Consider the following 24932-nt stretch of genomic DNA (forward strand, 5'->3'; position numbering starts at 1 on the left):
GCCAGGGGAGGATGCGGTAAATACTCCGCAATATGCAAGCGGCTCAGTCAACCATGGAGAGCCGGGACAACAGGGTGGGAGGTGGTAGTGGGTCACATCACTGCAACATCAGGGCAGATACTGGACAAGGAACATGGCATTCAAGCTAGGGCCACACCCACTTTTAAAAAAAATATAGTACAATACAGAGTGATACGACTATAATGGGGCACGCCCAGGAGACAGCGAGGCAGCAGGACTCCTAGTGCAACTGACCCTCTTAGTCTCATCTGAGCTGAACAGACTAGCTCTATCCAGCCCCCAACGGGATGCAACTCTGGAGCTGACCAACAAGCTGGGCTGCAGGCGTACTGGCCAGTTTCTGCACTGCAGCAGGCTGTCGTCACGTCTGGGAGATTAACATGCAAAGCCAGAGAGCAAGGCAGGAGGTCTGGCCAAAATGCCATTTTCCAAGGAGGGAATAGGCATATTTGGAAGGAATCGACACATTAGGACAGGAGGTAGGGAGTTCAGTCTCTGCTGAAGCTCACCCATGTAAAAATCTGGTGCGACAGACAGAATCAAGGATGATGCTCTAGCTGGCAGGTGAGATGTGGGGGCCTACGTGACTGCAGAGGCCACAGGGAGACAACCATTTACATCTTTTGGAGGGACATTTTTCATCAAACAGGTGCTGAATGAACACAGAATACTGTCCCTAAACAAATCACTCCAGAAACATTACAAAAACTGCCACTAGCACTGCTGTTCATACAGGTTTATTACATTTCCATCATCTCTCTTTGGGTAAGGGTGCATTACCTTGGCTGTTTCAGACCATCATAAAACACAATTCGATATAGAATCTATGTATTTTGAAATAAAAACCAGCTCTATGTTGAGATGTGGCTTTACAACTAAAACATAATGGCTGGTGGGGTTGTATAGTATTGTTTTATGAGAAAACCGAGCATTAAATGCTGCAAACAGTTAAATTCATTTTCCATCCAGTCCAGAAGATCATGGGAAATGAGAACAACTATATCCTAGGAGCTGTTAACTAGCATCAAGATTTTTTTCTTTAAAATGGGTGACGAAACTTTGGCTTTCAACTCCACAGTTAGGCACCTGAGTACCAGATTTCAGAAAGTGCTCTTACAGAAGTCAACAGAAACATATGCAGAGGAAGATAAGTCAGCCCTGGTAAGCAAGTGGAGTTAAAGGGCAGTGTTAGTGGTTAATGAAATAGAGAGGTGATCAGAATCCGAAACCATTGTAGAATGCACTGGTGAGCTATCGTAGCAGGGTTTACAAGATACCTGGATCTGGCAGATTCAGATGCCCACAAAAAATGAGTTTGTGTAAAGCCAAAGTGATGGTGTTTCTCATTAGCTCATAACATGACCAGGGAAATGAAACAAAAGAAAGATGACTCCAGGGTTAAGAATTTAACAAAAGTAATCCACCTCTGCCAGCCAAATGAAGCCAAGGTTTTTATTAAACTATCCCACTGGAGTTAGAGGTGATGACAAAAATAAGCTTGCGAACAGTAAAGGCAGGAAATCTTGTTTGTAGAATATTTGCATGATGCTTCCAGACTTTGAAGGGATATATTGTAAGCACAAGTTTTGAAAGGAAGAGCCATTCTACTCTTGATTACCCACGGTCCTGTTTCACTAAAACTGGGCTCAAAGAGGAATGATGGGATCTGGTTTTATTTACAGCACTAACGGCTAGGGGAAATGGGAATGCAGTCCACAACCGCTGCTTCAGCTATGCTAGGTAGCTAAGCCTCACAACAACCAGTGACTGCCAAACTCTTAGCTGGTTAACATTTTCCTTCCCCTTATTGCCATAAGCAAATATGCAACAGTTCTGCAGATGTCCATCAATCACGTAGGACCATGGGTTATTTAGGCACAATTGTGCCAAAACCACTGTCCGAATGTTGAGTTGGAAGAGATCAGCATGTTCATCTGCCCCACACCTGGGCAGGGATGGGAGCGAGGGGCAAGGTACAAAGGTATATTTGGACCCATATAAAGAACCCTAAAGATAGTTGTACACATGGATGCTAGAGTCTGGCTGAACTGTTGCAATGTAATAAGTCTTATCTATAGGATGACCAGATGTCCTGATTTTATAGGGCCAGTCCTGATTTTTGGGGCCTTTTCTTATATAGGCTATTACCCCCCACCCCAATTTTTCACACTTGCTATATGGTCATCCTACTTATCTAGGGCTTTTCATCAGTAGATCTCAAAACACTTCAAGGAAGTTAGTACCTTTAGCTCCATTTTATCAATGAGGAAACTGAGGCACAGAGCAGGAAGTGACAAGCCCAAGGTCACCCAGCAGGCCAGTGACAGAACTGGGAATAGAACCCAGGCCTCTGGATTCCAAACCCACTGCTCTATCAAATAGGCCACACTGCGCCTCCTAAAGGAATGCTGAATTCTCTCTTTTCAATATAATCAGTCATCTGTAGCTAGTGACCAGGCTACAAGGACCTGATACAGCTGAACGTGCGTTTTTCCCCTATACGTTAAATAGGCCTTTTTTGAAATTGTGCCCCCTAAGCCTGGTAAGTGCAGTCTGTGGTTAGTATAGAATACCATAGCATGTTTTTTTTAATTGTCCTCTTATACAGAATTAAGTGCTACGGTCATTATGTCATAATATAATTTGGAATCACTGAATGACTGGAAGTAAGTTCCTCGGACTATTAGAAACTGACGGTCTGGCCTTGCCTTTGAAAGGTAGTTTCCCAAGATTTCCAATAAGGTTCTGCATTTACCCAATACCATGATCTATCTGAATGGGTTCGACCAAGGATCACCTCTTTTCTAAAGATCTATATCGCATTTGAAAGAGGTGCTGCGAACTCCTGCTCTCAAACACAGGGGGATTGGCAGCAGGACATCTCCACATAAGAGTTCTTTGCTGCAGAAATTTCCTCTGGAGATCCTGCAAGTGCTCTGGCAACATTCATCCATTCATAATTATGCAGCTGAAGGCAGGAAACCACTCATCAGAATGACACTGACTCTCAGCATCACTCACCATAATATGACCTGGGAATGAATTCTAAATCCAACTAAATTAGGTCATAATTTATCTGTATAGTAACATGAAAAGTGCTGCAAAAATCTCTGCACCGATCTGGGGCAATCTGATAATGTGCCTAATACACAGCTTAGCAAGCTCACTCAAATTTGACAAATGATGTTATAGAATTGCAGAGAAAGATTCTATAGAATCTGACAATCTTTTCCGCACAAATTTTTAGTAGCCCGACTTCTCAGACTGTCCAGTCTGATGAAGACTGCATGAACTGTAACAATGACATGGACTTACCGAGTGCCTTGCAGAGCTCTGGATGTTTGATTCCAATGGTTTTCAACCTCTGCAGCAATTCCGCTGAGGTCATTTGCCGCACTAGGTATAGACCCACTGAGTAACTCTAAACAGAAAGGAAAGGGACAGGATGAAGAGCAAGGGCACACTCCACACACATGCTCGTTCATTTCCCCAGTCACGCAGTCATTTACCTTTCCATAATTCCCCCACGTAACCGTGATTCGATTGGTCGCTGCAGACAGGTACATGAGATGCGTGAGGTTAATGGGACGACAGGGCCTTTTAGGCTCCACTCCAGGCTTGTTAGATGGGTAGTAGCCCTATAGCAAAGACAGACATTTTTCTCTTTATTTTACCAGAGAGACTGCTGTAGCTGAAAAGGAAAAAAATCCACAAGGACATCAGCCTTGAAAAATTCTACTCATGCACAGAGTAACTTTTTTGGATGAGATTATCAAGTCATAGTAAAAAAGCAGGGAAGTTGACACTGCACTTTCATGGCAGTTTTGCAAGAATACTGTTAATGAACTCTACAAACCAAATCCATTACACAATGCGCTTCAAAGTCAAAACAATCTATTTTAGCACTGCAGCTCCCCGTCTGTATTCACCAGATAATTTCCAGAATAAAACAGAACCATTTAAATCACACACATTCTCCCTGCGCTGCAAAGTGACACTTCATGGCTGGGTTGACTTACCGGCACTGAGCAGTAACTATGATTCACTTTTACTGCGATGTTTGGAGGGTACTGATCCTCCTGCGGGGAACTAGTGTCTGTGTAGCAGATTCTGGAGAGAAACAGTGACCTTTAAATGTCTACATCCCATATGCGATTTAAAAGATCTCTACCCTAATAAATACTATTGACTTCAACAGCAGCCAGCTAGGAATATCACCCAAACTAAACTATGCTTGTCATCTAGTCAAACCAAACCCATTACACCCAGGAATCTCTACTGAGGACATGATATAGACTTCAAATTCGGCTTCACAGCAGAATGCTACGTAGCCAGCAGTTTCTATTAAAGCAATAACTCAAATATCATCTGCAGAGAACCAAGAGGGTCAGTGCAGCAGAAAGTTATGTTGCAAGATGCTTGTGCTATCCTTGCAAACAAGGGACTTGCTTAAAGTGATCCGTTATTTTGTAGCTACTGAACACAGAGCATTGAAACTGTTACTATGTTGTACTAGTGATCTCCCTCCCCTAGTTTGCTGCCTCATGGGTTTAATTAATTTCATGGTATTCAGACTTACCTTAGCACAACCTGAACAGATTTCACACCGGCTTGCAACTCCCTGGTAAAAACAAAACAGACTTTCATTTAACAAAACCTCAGTTTTCTTCTTTATCCAATCAACAAATAACCTAAAGCTATTACAGATTTTTTTTTTTAAATCGCTTGTCAGGGTTTGTGACATTTACAGTAACGCCTCACTTAACATTGTAGTTATGTTCCTGAAAAATGCAACTAAGCAAAACGATGTTAAGCGAATCCAATTTCCCCATAAGAATGATTGTAAATGAGGGAGTTAGGTTCCAGGGAAATTTTTTTCACCAGACAAAAGATTTTATATATTATCTATATCTATATATCTCTACATCTATCTATTATATATATATATATGAATGATAGAAGAGAGATAGATATCTCTCTCTTACACACACAGAATAAGTTTTAAACAATTTAATACTGGTACACCGTGATGATGATTGTGAAGCTTGGTTGAGGTGGAGGAGTTGGAGGGTGGGATATTTCCCAGGGAATGCCTTACTGCTAGATGAACTAGCAATTGACTGAGCCCTCAAGGGTTAACTCTCAACACTCTACAAGGCAGCAGGAAAGGAAGGAGGGCAGACAGAGAGACACCCTGTGTGAGAGAGAGAAAAAAAGGCGCATTTTCCCTTTAAGTAGCTGACCCCAGGCTTAAGTACACTGCCTTGTTCATTAAATCAGCTTACTGAGACCTGAGACCAGCAGCTACTGCCTAGAAGCTCCCTCCCTCCTGTCTCTCCCCCCCCCTCCCCCATTCTATGGAAGATGGGGGAAGCAGGGTGCAGGAGTGGGGAAAAGGGGAGACACCCTGACATTAGTCCCCTTCTGCCCCCTCCCCCGTACAGCAAGCAGGGGTCTCTGGGAGCAGCTCCAGGGCAGAGGGCAGGAGCAGCACATGGCAGTGGGGGGAGGGCCAGCTGCTGCACAGGGAACTTAGGGGAGTGAGGAGCTGATAGGGGGGCTGCTGGTCCACCCTGGTTCCAACCACCCACCAGCTAGCTGCAACGGGCTGCTCTTCCTGCAAGCCGTGGACAAAACAGGCGGCTGCCAAACGACATTAGAAGGGAGCATTTCACAACTTTAAACGAGCATGTTCCCCAATTGATCAGCAACTTAACATCAAAACAATGTTAACTGGGACGACTTTAAGTGAGGAGTTCCTGTACTTTTAAAATTTCACTTGTTTTGGAAAATAGGAACAGTCTGGTTAATTTCATTTTCCAGCTCTCATGCACTAGACCAAGGTTTTGGTATTTGGGTTTCCAAAATTGCAGAGAAATGTTTAAAGAAAAGTATCTGTCTTCATCAAAATATTAATTGACTGGAAACATTGCCAGGCAGATGAGATTTTGTAAAACATTCCCACGCTCCGCCCCCCACTAGGCCTAGGTTGACAATGTCCCTACAACACCCTTTTCATTCGATTAGTAAACTAAAACTGCTCTTTCAAATAAAGGAATCGGAGCATTATGGTACCAACAGAATATTCCTGTTGACGCTATTAGCTTTATCAAACGGTATATTAACTGGTTTCAGAAAAGCTGCATAGCAGAATACGGAGTTCTTAATAGAAAGTTTTAGACACAGGCACAAGATGTACTCTAACTTCTGCCCAGATTAAACTCAGAATTTAGCCTGGATTTGACAGTGAAAGTGTTTTGCAATCCAATCCTACTTTTAAATTGTTTAAAGTTTTCAGGAGGTTTAGTTCAGCCCACAGCTTACAGGAAAGAGAGTTACTCTGACAGCTTTAAAGAGTCCATCAGCAGGGACCATACTTAGATACTTCTCGCTGCTGTCAGAGAAGGCAGGACCTGCCCTGAAGGAGCATTGCATCTGGTGTCAGGCGTTCACTAGAACCCCTAAAGGGAGTGCATGCTATGTTCTAATCAGACTACAGCTGATGAGACCCCCCTCACAGATCCAAATATTCCTGGCTTTTCCTTTCTCCACATTCAAGATACACAGTTAGCAGTCTTCTGTTAGATCATCCCAAAAGGTCTGCCCAAGTCTCTGTGGTCTTTGAATGGCATTTCTTTGCACTACTTTCATCTATGTGGATCGCCGTACTATTTGAGCACTTAACTTAAAAATAAATATTCAAGAAGGAAGCTTGCCCCGATGTGTGACATTATTATTCTGTTGTTTACTGTGGGAAAGTTGTATCAGAGTTTTACATTTCACTCAGAAGCCCAAAAGGTTTGTCATCATTCTGATCTCTCATGGCAGCAAGTTCCAGGGTCATAGGCCAGCTGCTGAGTAAGCTTTAACTCCCCGCACTGGTGTATTTCACTCCTGGGGTTGAAAGTTATGTCACTGAAGAGGAATGCAGTTGTCATGGGAAGTCCTAGTGGCAGAGTGCAAGATAGTTGCTCAGGTAGCTATTATCAAGAATCTTTGGGTAATGGCATTAAGTATATAGCGTTTAACCTGTGATTCAAAAAAGATTCTGCAAACAGATTCACACTTTCGGCTTAAAAGAGAAGTTTCAAGACCTCAATAATTGCATGCTGTTTGCCCTGCCTAAACTTACTATTCTAGCTGGGATTTATTGCACTAGCCAGAAGGAAAGCCTACAGAGACCAAGACAGATTGGACAGTGCCAAAAATGGTTATGAGCCTCATGTTGGGGAAAGTCTGTCTGCTGGTGTTCTTAAGTGAGCAGTGTTACCAGGCAGAGAACAGAGACCCAATATGGAAGGAAGACTGTCAGGGAAGTTATGCATTTAACAGTGTTTTAACAATACACAGCACAGAGTACCTGGAATTTCTGATCAGCTCCACTTGTCTTGACGTCAGTGCAAAAATGCACGGACTCTCCTGAAGCTTCTCGTTATTCTGTGGGACTGAAGAGGAGAAGAAAGAGAGGAGACTTTACACTCCAATGTACATCCAAGTGCTACTGAAATGAGTAGTGTCCTATCCCTCATTTCACTTTCTGTTTAGCAATACACCCATCATTTGTTTCTTTGAATTGGCATTGGAGAAGTCGTCGTCTGCCGGGATTAGAGGCTGCTCCTATAAAGCCAAAGAGATGCATGAATAGTCCAAAAAAAAGGGCACCTTGTCATGGCGGGATAATGAAAGGAGAGATTTGAGAGACAAATGTCTTTGCGCCATTGATCAAAATGCACTGCTCACTCCTTGCCTGCCTGTTTTATTACCAGGGCAACTAACATGCTGTGGAATTTGTCCCACCCATTTTGTAATGTGTTCCTTCAACTTCCCAATCAGGCAACAGGTGTACACTTTAAAATAAGAGCACATTATGAGTGGAATCACAGCAAGACGACAGAACTTGTGGGGGGGGTGGGGTGGAAATGTAAGGACGTGTCAATGCATAACATGAAAGTATTTATAGATAGGACCATTAGACTGGCTGTGGAAAAGGAAAAAAGCAATCTAACATCAACATCAGGTGATAAGATAGCATCAGAAGGCTGGCCCCAAAGGGCAGAGAAAAGAGGTGTCAACAAATGCATTAAGTTAATAGTGCAGTTTTAGGTACAGTAATATAATGATCTGTAGACAGATAAGGAGATACTATTAGCCACAACCCAGAGTGGACAAAAACTGGATTTTAAAAAAAAGTCAGTTTAATTTTAATAAAAAATCCAAATGAAATACATTTTTTTTAAAACAAGCTTAATTAAAATAGAAATTATGACAGCTATGTTAAGGCCTAATCTTACTCTAAGGTATTAAGATATCTCCCACTGCACAACATTCAAGCAGTACATGTTTGTGGATGAAGTTTTAAAGAAAGCCAAACCCCTGCACTGGAGGAAGTCAGTTTAAAGCCAGAAGGGGACCACCAGATCATCTGGCTGACCCCCTGTATATTATGCACCACATCATGGTGGGTCTGAAGGGGATATTCCTCCTATCCCCAGTTGCTGACCAATTTAGAGGCAGCAAATCTCATTGGCCAAGCACTCATTACCTAAAGTGCTAACCAGTAGTGGCCTCTTCTGCAGGTACAGCGAGAATATTTTCTTCAATTCAGTTTATTGGACTAGATCAGTTCAAAGACTAGTTCATTCAAATTTGAAAAACGGATTGGTAGTTGAAAAAGCATTAAAGCTAGTTTATTTCTTTTGATCTACGAATAAAAACTAGGTATGAGGATGAGACCTACTAGTTCTAAAATCTTGAATGACATGGTGACCAGAGACCAACTCACCCACTGCAAATAATACTTTTTAATAAGTTAGTTTTAAATGCAAATAATTAAACAAAACAAATTTTTAAACGTTGCCAGTGCATTTTCAGTTGAACTCCAATTTCCATGCAAATGTAGCTTGACACAAACCACAAGTAAAAATGAATTTAGTAAATAAATATTTCATTCACCATTTTCTAATGCAATAAAAAGTAAATTACAAATCTGAATAAATGTATATGAAGTTCACACAATTGCTTAAATGTGTACAGGGTATCCTGCTGGCTTTCAAAAAAAGTTTCCAAATTACAACAGTGAGAATTAACCTCTTCAGAAACTAAACTAAAAAGTACAAATACAAAACAATTAAAATCAATGAGTCAAATCAAGGTTTCCTGCTTGGTGATTTAAATTACTTTTATTAAAAAAATAAAAAAATAAATAAAAAAAAATCAATCCACCCTGCAAGAATCCCTCTTCTTTTCCAAAGCAGCCACCTTTTCCAAAAGCAATGCCTGTACCCCAATTGAGAGTACAAACCTCAGCATCAGCAGCAAAGCCATGACCCAAGCAGTTTCCAGCCATTTATCCCATCATCACTGTACGATTCGGTTTTCATGTGAGGTTAGGATCATCTCTCTTCATCAAAGTATCTCCCAGCAGCAAGATATCTAGCATACCACCTACCTCAAAAATGCATAAAAGGCCTACTTCTACAACATGCCAAATGGCTTCTGGCAGGCACCATGGGTGAGGTGTCACTCCAAGATTACCTCTTTCCCTTGTCACTCAAATGTAATTGGGCTACTAGTCCTGCCAGAGGCTGGGGAAGAAAACAAGTATGACTGTTAGGCAACATAGCAGTGATTTCCTCAGACCACAAATCAGAGACTGAAGCAACAGCAGCCCTCGTCAATATGACTGTGCAATCAGCTCCATAGGAAAAGCAATATCAAAGCAAAACCCTCCCTTTCAAGGATAGCCCACTAGCTGCAGAAGGAAAGAGGAAAGGAAACAGAATTAAGAGACTTGAGCCACCTGGGTCCCTTTGATCTTTCTTTATTCCTCTCCATGAAGGAGCTGGGCAACTCAGCTTTCCTGGCAGAGAGTTAGGCTCCTCTCATCCACAGTCAGTCAATACCTCTACTGGGTGGACCAGAGGAGGCTGTTAGAGACTGATGTGAGTGAAGAACTCTTAGCTATTCCTGATCCAAAAGAAGCTAGAAAAAAAAAAGCATCTACTCCAGTATTCCACCAACCGTGGCCAGTACCAGATACTTCAGAGGAAGGTGTGTGTCGGGGGAGTGGGGAAAAACCGTTCAATAAGTTATGGGATAATCTGTCCCAAGGGAGAATTCTAACCGGATCTCAACTAGAAGTTGGTTTATGACCTGAAGCATGAGACTGTAGTGCCTTTCAAAAACTTACTGTAAGTATTAAACAACTCGGATGAATTCCAGAGTCTTTTTGCTACGGCACAACCAAATACAACCTTGGCCAACAGAAAAAAAAAAAAGTCATGTAAAACTATTCAATACTTCGAGTTGGGCACTTTTAATCAAAAATGAGTTTCAGCCAAAACACTTTTCTGAAAGTGAACTAAGTTAAGCTTTTCTGATCTGTGTGGCTTTTGTGACTTGCTGGGATGAATTTCTGTTAAAACCCCAGGATAGCAAGCTATAAAGAAGTCAATTAATTATGAAGTTTGAGCTAGATCAGCAAATCTCAGACTTTAAGACATACAATCTCTAACACTCACAAGTACACAGCATAGCTCTTTAGAATTTTAGTCCAATTATAATGATAATGGATTCTTATTCTGAGAAGCCAACCCACAAGCCAGTTTGAGAACAGCTGACCATGATCACTTAAAGCTCTTTAATGTCAGTAGGATTGTTAGTTTTAGGATTTCCCTACACCAAGCTGTATGTTGCATCAGTGCATCATATTTAATAGCCTGGGAGCCTATTACCTAAGTCACCACCTCTCTTTCTGCGACATATTACCATAGTTGTGGTCAGGGGAGGGAACGCTAGATTCTCCCCCTTGATATACGAGAGAAGGGGCTGGTGGCATGGGATTCTTTGTAAAAGCTCCAGAGCTCTGAAGTGTCCTTCCACCCCACAATCCAATGTAGCCCAGATTTGATGCCTTTCACAGTACGCTGCAGTGCCCATTCATTTCCCCGACCTTTGAAAACACATATTGACTAATGTAAGGGGATGGTAGTGGAGTTCATACTGGGACTTGGGTGAGAGCCCGTTACAGTTTGTTTTTATAATTTTAAGTAACTGGCAGGGTTCTCAGGGAATATGGATGGGTGCTTTTTATTCTAACTCCAAATGAATCAATAAATCATCCAATTTGTTCACCTCGGAGAACTAGCCCCGAGAGAGAACTGAACCAATGGCTTGCAAATATGCTCTTGGGAGGATTTCTCAGAGAATGTCAAATGCAGGGATGTGTGTTTTGCAATCAAGAGAATACAGTTGCCTCAGCCATCACAGATACCTGCAATTAGACACCAGTAGCTGGCCTGTGCCAGCTGACTCAGGCTCGCAGAGTTATGGCTAAGTGGTTTGTTAAATTTCAGGCTCGGGCTGGAGTCAGAGCTCACGATGATAGAGCCCAGGCTCCAGCCTGAGCTTGAACATCTATACTGCAATTAAACAGCCCATTAGACTGAGCCACGCCAGCCTGAGCCGCAGGTTTTTAATTGCAGTGTAGACATACCCCAAGACAGACTGAATATACACAGGGACTGAGCTTGATCTTCAACAGGGCAGGAAATAACACTGTCTATTTTATTACTCATGGCTAGATAAAAAGCAGTATACAAATTGCCAAGTAGATACCATCAAAAGGTATCAAACTGAGATACAGTTTACTCTGACAGTGGCTGAAACACACAGATTATGCAGCCCTCTGTTCCCACAATGACACCAGCAGATCCTCCTCAGGCACTGCCTCCAAGCGAAGACCGCAGCACTCTGCATCCACAAGAAGCATGCAGGCTGTCGCACCCTCTCTCCCCTCAGGAGAGCCAACCAAAATTCCCTACCACACCACATTTCACTATTACCAAACCATGTTCATCTTTGATAAAAACCAAGGCATTTACTGAAAGCCACAGTATGGCTAAGGAAATCTACAAAAACATCCTGTAAGCAAATACTAGGTTTTGGGCCTTGTCTACACACAAGCTGTACCGATTCAACTAAACCAGCACAACTACCTTGCGTGGACAATCTTAAACCAATTTAGAAGTGTCCACACAAGGAAGCTGTGATGATTTAATTCAATCCACTACTAAACTGAATTGGTATAACGTGTGTGTTTATGTAGTTACCAAATATGGAATGTTACCTGGTTCACAAAACACTTCAAGTCTCCTTGCCCCAACACCTGAAGCTGTATCTTTGTCTGCAGGCATAGTAATTTGACACTCTCCTGCAGAGAAAAGCATGTCTGCCTAGAGACACAAGGTGCGTGATGTAATATCTTTTAACGTCTGTTCATGAGAGACAAGCTTTCGAGCTTACACAGAGCTCTTCTTCAGGTGAAAAGAGCTCTGTGTAAGCTTAAAAGCTTGTCTCGCTAACCAACAGAAGTTGGCCCAATAAAAGATACTACCTCACCCACCTTGTCTCTCTAATACCCTGGGACCCAAACGGCTACCCCACTGCATACAACAATGGTAGAGATCATTGGCTGGGATGATTTAGTTGGGAATTGGTCCTGCTTTGAGCAGGGGGTTGGACTAGATGACCTCCTGAGGTCCCTTCCAACCCTGAGATTCTATGATTCTAAGTTAAATATAGCCCACCTTTTGATCTCAATGTGATCATTTCAAGGAGACTTGTTTCTCAGCACATATTAGCTTTTGATTAACAAAGATCCTTCTATTTAAAAATCGTGGAAATACACAAAAGTTACAATTCCCTGGTTTCCCTCATCACACTACATATGCTTAAAATGTCTTCTGTAGCAGGACATTTACCCAGGGCACATTATGATGTCCATGTGAAATGGGTCTCCGATCTCAGATATTTCTATGGCATACCACCAGTAGCATTTGAATTTTCTACAGAATAGCTCTCAGGATCAGTCTGCACACAGAAGTTGCTCTGCTTTAACAAAAGGTGTAAAGTTAAGAAAATATAGTAAACCAAAGCAACTGATAAGCCTTTATTCTTCTTTATTCTTTTTTCGGTCTCATCAAGTAGAACTCCATAGACATCCAACTTTGCTTTGGTATTCTTAACTTAATACTCTTGGAGTTAAATTGTCAACATGTCAGTTTCCAAAACTCAAACTATTAGGGTGTATTTGTGAGTACAGTTCACTAGCACACTGATGAGCATTTTTCTTGGGTTAGGATAACCGGAATCTTACTGAGCCAAGTACAAAAGTTAGCCACTGAGATATCTATCACCTCTGCTAATGTTAATGCTAGGAGAGCAAGAGTCCAGAACCAGATCTCAGTAGAGATGCCTACTAGTCTCATTTCCAGTTACCAAAATGAGTGAGTACAAAGACATTCTGCCATGCTGAAGCAGCCAGGGATCATATACTGGGCTTGCTCCCCGTTAATGATACCCAGCAATTGTACTCCCCACCACCACCAATGCTGGACCTGCAGAGCTGGAAAGATGAAGAACTATAAATAATCTATATTTCAGTGTGGATTCAGATAAATCAGGTTTAAAAAGAGCATCTGTTCCACACTAGCTGCCCTATAGCAAGTCCCACAGATGAAGCACAAATTACAAAAGAGAACATTTGTCAAACATGCCCAGGGAACAAGAGGACTTCTGGAGGTTGTAGTTTTCATACGGAGTAGGATGCCAATCTAGTCAAACCAAAGATCTGGTCTGACATGGAACATCTATGTATTGTTAAACTTCAGTGCCCTCTGGTAATCAGGCTAAATATATTTCTCCTCATCTCTAGATGCTTCCATTCCTTCTTGGAGCTATATATAGGAGATTGGGTTGTAGCAGGAAAAAAAAAAAATCTTTTCTCCCCCTTCAAAATATTAAATTACATTTCATTTGTGTTTCCAGTGGACTGGCACACAGTGTTCAAGACTGAATTAGCCAATTTCTAAAACTCTGTTTAAGTCATCACAGCTTTAACGTCTATACTGCCCTCTTATGCAGGCAAATCACGTATATCTGAAGCCTGTATAATATAGTCATAGTTCTCTTTTTAATACTGGTAAGTAGTCCAGAAGCTAAGAAATATGGAAAATAAGAGTAAACAGGGAAACTCCACAAGGAGTAATAAACATATGGAATAAGTTAACAGGGAAGGCAACTGAAACAGAGGATATAAATAACCTCAAGGGATACCCAGCCTAGTTTGTGAAGGCGGAAGGGAGTGAAGGGTTATGATGAAAAAAGCAGGAAGATGGGATTAAGAAATTATGAAAGTGCAGGCACATAGGGCCAGATGGCTGTTTCCTGTTTCTAAAATTTATGTTCTCTTGAATTAAAGAGGACAGTTTAAGTATTATCTGATTTGTGTTCTGGCAGGTTTCTCAGAGCCACGTAACATGGTTAAAGAAAGTGCCTTTTATGTCCACATTAGAGAAACAAATCCACACTTCTGCCTAGTGAGGCTATTCAGCAATGGCTGCTTCCCACATGCCTTCCAATTTCCAGTCCATGTTCAGACACTGCAGCAGTTCATCTAGCTGCATCTTGGTAAGATAAATGAAGGTAATGTTATCAACACTGCTTTCATTTCTCTGCACATTAGGATCAAGCCTTTCCAGCAACGGGAGATCCTCAAATTCCGTCTTTATTTTGCTCAGAACAAGGTCCATTTTGTAACTAGGCCTGAGGCAACCATGTTTACTCTATGGGCCATTGAAGATGGGAGTAGTTTGATGGGTCACAAAGCAAAGGGAGCCACAACCATGGCAAAAAGGCCCATTTTGCCTATGTCACACACACACGCCAGCCAGTTATGGCAATGCTTGTCACTACCTAGAACCATAACGCTAACCCAGACTCTGGTTATCATGGCTTCGAAGTGGAAGGAGTTGCTCCTTTCATCTTCCAAGCTCCTCTAGCTGCTCCTCAAACACAAGGTATGGTGCATAAAGAACTGCATGACAGGTTTATAAAAGTAAGACGACTTGTGTGTGTGTGTGTTACAACAACAAGTCATCTTTCTTTATTTGTGGGAAGCTTTAAGTCTGCCATGATAAAGTATAGTATCAGCATAGAAAGGGCCACTGTTCCAGTTTAGCATAGTTGTGACAATGACAGAGAAAACAGCTGCTCCCCTAATATGCTGCTACATTAGCTGGAGCAAGAACAGATTATGATTCAGTACACAAGGATGCAATATGTTAAAGAGGCAGCGAAGGATACAAAAGCTACAGCAAAACAGGACCGGCTTTCAAGTCACTTTGATAAGTGACTGCAGCTCCTGCTTTAAGAAAGGTTAAAAAAAGCAACAAAAGTTAATCTAGGAATATTCTGAATAGACATCAACTAAAAGAGAACCCACTGATTTTCTCTCTCTCTCATGTGGCCGCACTGCTCACCAAAAATGCTGCCATCATTTCAAAATCTGCATGCTTTTTCACCGTCCTTTCCAAGACAGAGTTCTGGGCGTTAGCATTGTATTTGCATATGAGAGAGACTCACCTAGCTCTGTTGGCTTCAGCAGTTCATCCAAGGTGGTATAGAAGGGAAGTTTCACCAGCCGAACTTCAGGCTTTACAACTTTGGGTGGTAACCTCCCCAGTCCGTTAAGGTATTTCCCATAGAGTGCAGGATAGTCAATGTTAGGCGTGGAAAGAGAAGTCCTAGCAACAGTGCTCCCACGGTCATAGGAAGAATGTATGGAGAGTGTCTCTGGAGGTCGGTGCTGCTGTGGCTGCCCCGGTTCAGAGCTCTTCTTGGCATAGCGAGTCTCATAGAGCTCTTTAATTTTCTTGAAAACTTCAGGGCTACAATCAAACTGGACCAGCTGCAACGCTCTAGTGACCAGCTCGTGTTTAAGTCCACTCTTACTCCGGCCAACAAAACCCAGTAACATCTGAAGATCTGAGACTCTGAAACTCATCACCATGTTCTAGGAAATAAAGGTAAAAAATTAAAGTAAAAGATTCTTGGAGCTATAAATAGATCAAGTGACAATTCTCTCCAAAGACTGTACCCTGGAACTCAAAAGATTAAAATTCACTTGCAAAGTGACACCAAGCCTTCTATTTAAATCACCTAGTTTTCAGCTGGTTACTGTGTCATGCCTAGACACTTGTTTGTGCAATGGGAATACACAGTAGACCTACTGAACGTCATACAGTATACACAGATACAAAGGCAGTGACAAGTAGTCACTGAATTGCTATAAAAAAAATCTGTGATAAATACAAAGTAATCTCATGGTAACAACTGGAAACAGTGTCAATCACAAGGATACTAAATATCTTGCATCAGGTTGCTGGAAAAGCAAGTGTATTCCGGGTTATTAGCTACTTCAGCCCACACCTCACTCCCTTCAATCAGCTCTCCTGTGAATAGGACCAGTGCCTGCTTCTGTTACTGCTCTGAGGGAGCACCATGAAACTACTAATTTCAAGGCTGATCCTAAGGTTTTGAACAACACTGAAACCGACCAGTCTTGTCAACTTCACTCTCTTCTGACTGGGGAAGCTCAGAGGGAACTGGAGCTATCTGTAGGCTCAAAGACAACACAGGATTGATCTATGCTTGGAAGACTGTCTTCATAAGGATAAGAGCCAGAAAATATTAATTAAAATGAATGCTCACATTCTGCAGAGATTGATTGTTAAGGCCCTTCCTCATTGCCAAAAAAGCTTCACATACACCCAGGGTGAAGAAAGTGTTTTTTGAGCCCTGAAAAAAATATGTTTGAACATTTGCATTTATTCTTGCAGCTTGCTCACTGGTTTGTGAAAAATTCAGGAGAAATTTTCCAGAAAACACTCCTACATGTCCAGGTGCAGGGGATGGAATCAACACCCACTAGGTGTTTTCCATATTTATTTTCTGATGATATGGAAAAGACATACAGAAATCAGATTAATTAATTTACCAAAATAGGTTGAAAATAATGTTCTTGCTGTTCATTGAAAAAATTAACAGGCCAACTTTTAAAGGAAAATGGCAACTGATTTAAATCCAGAAATATTCATTAACAGTATTTGCGGGGCGTGAAATTAAGGTCACATCTACATTATGGGACTATAGCAGCATAGCTATGGCACTCTACTTCTGCCGGCATAACCCTATAATGTAGACACAGCCTACAATGACAGAAAGGGTTTTTTGGTCACTGCAGGAACACAACATTCCCAACCGATGGTAGCTAGGATGATGGAAGCATTTTTCCCTTGACTTAGCTGGGTCTACACTGGAGGTTAGGTGGGCATAAGTATGGTGTTCATGGGTGTTGATTTTTCACCCGAGTGCCACAGATATGTCAACCTAAATTTTAAGTGTAGACCAGGCTTAACCTCTTACATTTTATTCTTCCCCTTTCCTGTGAAACCCCCTTGGACTTCCTATTTTGCTGACGCTGTCCTATAATGCATCCCAAATGCATCTGGGTGCAAGGAGACATTTAGTAGTGCGATGTGTTCTGGAATCTCTTCAGTGAGAAAAAGAAGAAGGTGTGTGTGTGTGTGAGAATAGAGCTTTGACAAACCAAGGAAAAAATGTTCAGTGGTTAGGGAACCAATCTAGGACTTGGGAGACCCAGATTCGATTCCCTACTCCACCACGTGCTCCTGGGGTGACCCTGAGCAAGTCACTCAGTCTCTGTGCATCACTTATCCATTTGTAAAATGGGGGTAATGGAACTTGTCCATACCCCACAGGGGCACTGTGAGGATAAATACATTAGGCACCATGTGATCAGTAGATACTACAGCAAAGGCAGCTGCATAAGCACCCTAGACAAGGGAGTTATCCCTGTACTCATTGTTCCCAGTTTCCTGTTCTCTTGGTATATTAGGCATATAAACCAGTGCTTAACTCAATTGCTTTTTGCAGTTTACATTTACCCAGATTTCAGGTCTAGCGAGGTTATCAGATTTAAACAATAAAAAGCAAAACAGGCTATTTTGGCACAGAGAAATAGATGTCTAGAACCTCACGCCTCTAACTCAGAGTGAGCGGTATGAATATGCAGTTCTCATTAGCCAGTGAGCTTATTCATTTTAAAATGAATATAGATGTAGGCTTTGGGCAGCAACAAAAGACAGGAAATTGTGTGTTCAAGGAGCATGGAAGTTAATGAATTCTCACTACAGCCAGGCAACAGATAATAGAAGTCTTCAAGATGCTTCCTTTCAGAAGAGTGGTGGGCTTCTGCCCACAATAAGCAATGAGGAAGGCCTAACACAGGGAGAAGGGGTCAGCCATTGTTATGCCTACATTTAAAAACAGGGTTCTCTACATTTTACTTCTGCCCTACATCAGCCAGTTCTAGGATTCACAGCATTCAGTGGGTCTGCCCTGTCATTCCATTACTTAATGCCTAATCCTGCCAGATGCTGAGTCCCATCAACCATCATTGAAGTCACCCAGAGGTATTCAGCATCTGGCAAGAATGGGAACTTTACCATGAAAGCCCTGTTGTGTGCACTGAGAGATTACAGTTCTGCTTCACAGACAGTACACCTGTGATTCCACTCATTGGCAGGCAGGAACTGAAGAGCCCCACTCATGCAGAGAGCAGTATCACATAGCAGAACTGGACTCAATAAAGAGAGGCTTGGAATCTGCACTGCAAGTCTTCCTCTCCCTAAAGGGGCTCATTATGCACAAGATGTTTTGTAAGTATAATACAACTTCACATATTTTTAAAAAACAGCATGTCACTAAACAACCTCCAAATACATCAGACATCACAGAATCCTCTAGTCTATGCAGATTTATAGACATATCAAGATTTTCTCCAGAACATTTAAAGCATTGGATGCCATTCATTATCCACCTCCATATTCACTTCGCTGAAAGCCTCTCCATACCTTCAATGTAGATAATAAAATAAGCCATTTATGCCTCCGGGGGGGGGGGGGGGGGAGTAAAGTTTGCAAACAATCTGACCCACAGGAGACATTTGGACAGTTCACTCACCCCTCACTCCAAAACTATTTCCTAAAATGTCAGTGGAAGAAACCTGCATATCATCACTTCACACTCCCACTCCCAACTGCACTTGCAAACTCTTCACTCTGAAGCCCAATGAGCTGAGATTGGAACAGGAAAGGAGGCAGCATGAGGGAGTCACAGAGGAAGGGGAAAACGAAAAGAGTAGAAGTGAGGATGGGAGAACTGCAGGAGGGATCTGAGGCAATGACTACATGGGGGAGGGAATAGTGAGAGAAGAAGCAGCGGGTGGGGAGGGAAGCCAAGGTGGAGGGAGCAGCATGCCTGTTGAAATGATTTTTTCAGAACAGTTATAAATGATGTGCTGAAATGGGGGAGTAAGCTGGGGATCTTCGGGTTCAGTGTTGGGGTGAGAAGAGGCTGAGACAGCAGTAGGTGGGGAATCTTAAGCATCAGTCGCAAGGAGCAAAAGTAGAGGAAGCATGGGTGGTGGGCAATCTCAGGGGTCAATGGGGGTGATGAGAAGGCCCTGAGGGAATCTCAGGAATCAGCATGGGGATGAGAAGGGGCTGAGGCATTAGGCAGAGCAAAGTGGTCTCTGGAGTTGGGGGGGGCAGGAAGGCACTGATACTGGTGGGATTTGGGGGGGGGGGTAGGTCTCCGGACTGGAGGGGAAGGTGGTGACACCAGAGGGATGGGGGCTCTCTGGGGCAGGAAAGCGCTGACACAGGCGGGGTGAGGGAGGGTCTCAGGGTCAGGAAGGGGCTGATGCTGGGGTCTCCGGGCTCAGCTATAAAATGGCAGGATGGCACTGATGCCAGGGAGGGGGATTAAGGAGACGCCTCCGGGGAAGGTTCCTGGGGGCGGGGGGAAGGCACTGTCAGCAGGAGATGGGGGGGGGGGTTCTCCAGGGACAGGACGGCCGGGATGGGACTGCGATGGGGGAGAGGGGGGCGTGTCTCCAGGATCTGGACGGCGCTGACGCGCGGGGGGGACGGAGAGAGGGAGACGATCGGGACGGGACGGTGCTGACGGGGAGGGGAGGCGGGAGGCGCTCGGGAAGGGACGGCGCTGACGCCGAGGGATGGGCAGGCGAGTGAGGGCTCAGAGCGGCAGAGGCGGGGCTGGTCGGGGCCCAGGCTAGCGGGCGAGGGCCCTGGCGGGGGAGCGGCGAGGGGGCCGGCGGAGGAGGCAGGCGCCGGGGGCGGCTCCCGCAGGGGGGTTCCAGGCGCCCTCGCGGCCCGGGGGTGACGGGGGCGCCGCCCCGGCCGTGCCCCCGCCGCCCAACCCCGCCCCCGCCGCGGCCCCACCCCTCGCGCCCCCCGCCGGGCGGCGGCCGCTCACTCACTTTCGCTTCCACCAGCTCCGCCGCCATCTTGGCTTCCAGCGTCCACCGGCGCGCCGGGAGCCGCCGCCGAGTCACGTGACCCTCAAGGTGGGGCGGCGCGAGGGAGGACCGGGGAACCAATCAAATCGCGCTCCGCCCCCTGCCGCCGGCCGGCGCGAGCGCACTGCCAGGCGCGAGCGCCCCGCCTCTGACCCCGTTCCAGCCGCCTCTGGGCTCTTAAAGCGACAGCGCCGCGGGACACGCCAAGCCCGGCATGGCCCGGGCGGGGGAACGGGGCGCTGCCAATCACCGGGCCCCCGCCAAGCACAGGGCCGCCGCGTGCGGAGCCCCCTCCGGCTGCGGGTGGAGCCCGGGGCTGGGGGCGGTGTAATGCAACGGGGCTTAATTAATTAATCATTAAGCAAACACAGCGGTGTAACAATGGCCATTAATTGGCATGCGATGCAGACGGCATTATTAGCAAATCGATCGCGGCGACTGGTGTCCGGGCCATTGATTACCAAATAACTCATCGCAGCGGGGGGATAGACCCGCGGTGGACGCTAATTAATAACGCTGCCATGTCATTAGTGCAATGTATAGGGTCAGTTGACTCTCTGGGCACATCTGGGTGTTGCCCAGGCGCGGTGCCCCTTGGACTCCAATGAGAATCCTGCTCTGGGGAGTAAGGGATGTAGGCAGGGGCGCTGGAACAATTTGCATAGGGGGGCTGAGAGCCATTGAACCAAACTGCAAACTCTGCATACGATGGAAACCACTTCAAGCCAGGGGGTGCTGCTGCCGCCACCCCCTCAGCACCCCTAGTTCCAGCACCTATGGATGCAGGAGCAGGCCCATTGTTTCGAACGATGGGCCAGATCTCTCTTCAGGGAGATTTCACCTGCTCCTATCAGGGGTTGGGGTTTGCCCCTTCTCATTGAAAAGGCTGGGGGCTAGTCCCTCAAACATGGCAAATTCCTAGGGAAGCCAGAGTTATCCTCAGGGAGCTCTTGTGTGTTCTCGCTGTGTTCCCAATGTCAGTTCCAGGGTAGAGCAGCTCCTTGGAAGCCATGCTATAAGGCAGCGGTTCTCAAACTTTTCTACTGGTGACCCCTTTCACATAGCAAGCCTTTGCGTGTGCCCCCTCCTTATAAATTAAACACATTTTTATATATTTAACACCATTATAAATGCTGGAGGAAAAGCGGGGTTTGGGGTGGAGGCTGATAGCTCATGACCCCCCCATGTAATAACCTCACCACCCCCAGTTTGAGACCCTCTGTACTAAGGAATCAGCACAGCCTCCCTCTGTGTCTAAGGAATCAGACTTGGCTTGACTAGTACAGTCCTGGAGCTGCCTTACTAAACGGTGTTGGTGGGAAGATGAGGAACTTCCAGGTAGGCTCACCCACTTCACCACACCTTCCCTCTGGTATCCTCTGGCTCCTACCACTCACTGCCTGGATCCCAGACTTGTGGAGTGGGTTCCGCAGGGTCTGATGGAAGGAAGGGAAAATGCTGCACAGGTAGACGATATCCCGTCTCCTATAGGGAAGAGGGATATTTGTACATGGAACGTCTCCTTTGCACATGGATCAGAGGGGTTTGATCCAACTCACTGTTAGGGGCTATATTATAGTATAACAATAATGATACACCCACTCTAGGTGGGACAGCCTATAATGGAATGTACTTTATAAGCCAGCCCCCCCCTCCCTCCCCACCAGCACTACCCTGTTACAGAATGGAACAATGCCTGTGAAACCAAAGACAAGGTCACTCCGAGGGAGGAAATAGTTTTAGGGAGTTTGGGGTGTGGAAAAACCATGGCTGCTAATTCTATTTAGGTCCCAAGGCCTGAGTCCGCAAGCAAGTTCCATGTTCTGGAACTCACTGCACCCCCGGTGAAGAAGAGTCAAGCAGTTCTGAGGAATGGGGCAGTGGGGAGTAAATCTCCTATTTCATTAAGGAGGTTGGGGTGGTGGGGAAGAGAAGACATACCTCATTGCTGTGACTAGGCGCTGGGAGTAATGCCCATGCTCACATTTGTTAATCCAGTTTGGCTGGAGAAAGGCCACGTCTACACCAACAGGCACTACAGAGGCACAGCTACCGGCGCCATAGCTAGGCTGCTTTAGCCCTGTAATGTAAACGCAGACTGCAGGGACAGAAGGTGATTTTCTGTCGATGTAGGTAATCCACTTCCTCGAGCAATGGTTGCTAGGTGGATGGAACCATTCTTCCGGCGGCCTAGCTACATTTTATGTGTAAATCAGGCTAAAATTTACTGCAGACCTGGATTATATATTGCCAGATTAAGAAATCCCTTTTGAGTGCCTCTGAAATGTTCTTTCTGGCCTGTTTTTGAAAACAAACAAACAGCCTTCCCCGCCAGACACACATACCCATCCTAGCAAATTAAAATAGAGAAACCAAAAAAACCCCAACTCTCTACAAAACAAACAAACCTTTCAGGCTTCCTTGACCCATCACAGAGAAACATAAATGGACACAAACTCAAATTTGTTTTCCTTTGCAAGTCACCCTTTAAGAAACTGTCTACTGAACAGTGAGCAATTTTCAAACTTGTATATTTGTTGCAGCCACTTTTGATTCAAACTTTGTTGTGCCAGTCCTAGGCATTCAACAATCATAAATCAAACTAGCACAAGAGTGGCTTAAAGATCATAGGATTTCAAAAATTTTTATATATTTGGGGTTCTTTTAATTTCCCTTCTGGTTTCTAACCCTTCTAGTCAGGTCATGATTTTAGGCTTTTTTCACAATCACAAGGGCTAGGAACTTAATTTTTTTTTTAAATGAGAGTGCTAAGAGCTGGTCTAAGATACAAACTTACGTTGGCTCAACTACATGGCTCGGGGCTGTGAAAAACTGAATGTCTTGTGCAATGTAATTAAAGCCGACCTAAGAGCCAGTGTAGACACTGCTAGGATTTCTCTTATCAGCCTAACAATCACCTCTTGGAGAGGTGGATTCAGAACCCCTTCTGTAGCTGTAGGGTCTGTCTACACTGCAAAACAGCTGCAGCGTGGAAGCTCTGCTGCTGTAGTGTTTCTAGTGTAGACAGATATTCATGGAATCACTTGCTTCCAGGAGCTGGGGCTTTAAGAAAGTCACCAAATCTCATGAGACCTGGTCATAAAGTTGCAAGCGTTGGCAACCATGCAAACTAGACAAAAGGCCCTAGTGCTCCTTGGCCAAGATTTTCAAAAATAGGTGCCTAAAGTTAGACTTCTAGGTCCATATTTAGATACCTTGATAAGTGACCCGGTTTTCAAAAGTGCCGAGCACCCAGCAGCTCCCATGGAAATCTTTTGAAAATCTGATTACTGTCATAGGCCTTGATTCTGCAAAGTCTTAATGCATATGGGTAACATTATGCACTGTGAGGAGTCCTGCAGTGGGATTACTAACAGTGTATAAAGTTAACCAAGCTCATAAACGTGTCTGAAAGTCTTTGAAGGATTAGGGCTTTATACGCCTAAATTTATTCTCGCTCTCTTTTTTTTTTTTTTTTTTTAAATCTTAGCCCTTAGGGACATTGAGGGAGATCTTCACAGCCACAGACGGCATTTAGGCAATGAGAGTTGGGTGCCTAACTCCCATTTGTGCCTGTGAAAGATTCTAGGCAGAATGTTCGACAGCACCCAAGTCTGTTTGCAAAAGTTACAGATACGTGTAGGAGCCTAAATCTGATAGAAAGTCAATAACAATCCTCATCCCGAGTTCTTATCCAGCCCTTCTCATCAGAAGAGCTTCAGGTGCTTTGCAAAGGAGGTCAGTATCAGTGTCCCCATTTCACAGGTGGAGAAACTGATGCCTGGAAAGGGGATGTGATTTGACAAAAGTCACCCAACAGGCTAGTGACAGAGTTAGGAATAGAACCCAGGTCTCCTGACTCCGACTTCAGTATGCCAGCCACGAGGCAACACTGTTCAGGCTTGTAAAGGCTACATTACACGCAGAGAGGCGTCAAGTGGATTTTTAAATGTACTTGTGTGCCTAACTCCTGCTTGTGGGGAGCCCCATGTCGTCAACAAATAAATAATCCCCAGCTTTTAGATACTACTTTTCATCAGTAGATCTCAATTGTCTCTGGGATTCTCCCCGCAGTGCTTTACAAAGGAGGTCAATATCCTTAGTCTCATTTTACAGATGGGAACATCAACACAGAGATAGGAGAGACTTTCCCAAGGATATGCAGCAGGCTGTACATGGGTGCAAGGATCCGCTTGCAGGATCTGGTCCTGAATGCAGGATTCTGCATTAATGTAACATCTGGATTTCGATTATTACCCCTTCTGTTTTCACTTGATCAGAACTTTCCAAAAAAATTGTCTTTGGAGTTGAAACTTTCTTTGCTTAGGGTCAGCCCAGAGTTGATTTTTTTTTAAAGCAAATCTGAAGAAAATCTTTTCAGCTGGTTTTGAGTTATGGGAGAGTGGGGGCAAATATTTTTTTCATCTTAAAAATATGAAAGAAACATAAAAATATTATGAAATTTTTCATCTTGAAAAAAGAAAGGGAGTCTTCTTTCCCTTACGCTGTTCTTTAAACCTGTGTGAGGCCAGGTCTACACTAGGAAATTAGGTCCATATAATTACGTCACTCAGGGGTGTGAAAAATCCACACCCTTGAGTGATGCTGTAAAACCGATCTAACCCTTAGTGTAGACAGTGCTAGGTCAATGGGAGAATTCTCCTGT

At 44.2% G+C, this 24932-nt stretch overlaps 1 protein-coding gene across 2 annotated transcripts in view; it reads right to left on the reverse strand.

The window, feature by feature from the left end:
• PIAS4 (protein inhibitor of activated STAT 4) overlaps positions 1-20392 on the reverse strand; it is a 34415-nt gene extending 14023 nt beyond the window's left edge. The window contains exons 1-7 of one of the 2 annotated variants that reach the window (XM_039516132.1): positions 20228-20392; positions 15445-15874; positions 7382-7466; positions 4601-4642; positions 4041-4131; positions 3531-3659; positions 3337-3442 (exon numbers count right to left, since the gene is read on the reverse strand). In XM_039516132.1, coding sequence (XP_039372066.1) covers positions 3337-3442; positions 3531-3659; positions 4041-4131; positions 4601-4642; positions 7382-7466; positions 15445-15874; positions 20228-20254 — 910 coding nt within the window. In that variant the 5' untranslated portion in view covers positions 20255-20392. Of the gene's footprint in view, positions 1-3336; positions 3443-3530; positions 3660-4040; positions 4132-4600; positions 4643-7381; positions 7467-15444; positions 15875-18906; positions 19552-20227 lie in introns of those variants that run through there. The other variant, XM_039516133.1, reaches the window with a different exon arrangement.
• Between the last annotated feature and the right edge of the window lie 4540 nt (positions 20393-24932).

This window comes from Mauremys reevesii, linkage group 26 (assembly GCF_016161935.1).
Source record: "Mauremys reevesii isolate NIE-2019 linkage group 26, ASM1616193v1, whole genome shotgun sequence".
NCBI classification, from domain to species: Eukaryota; Metazoa; Chordata; order Testudines; family Geoemydidae; genus Mauremys; species Mauremys reevesii.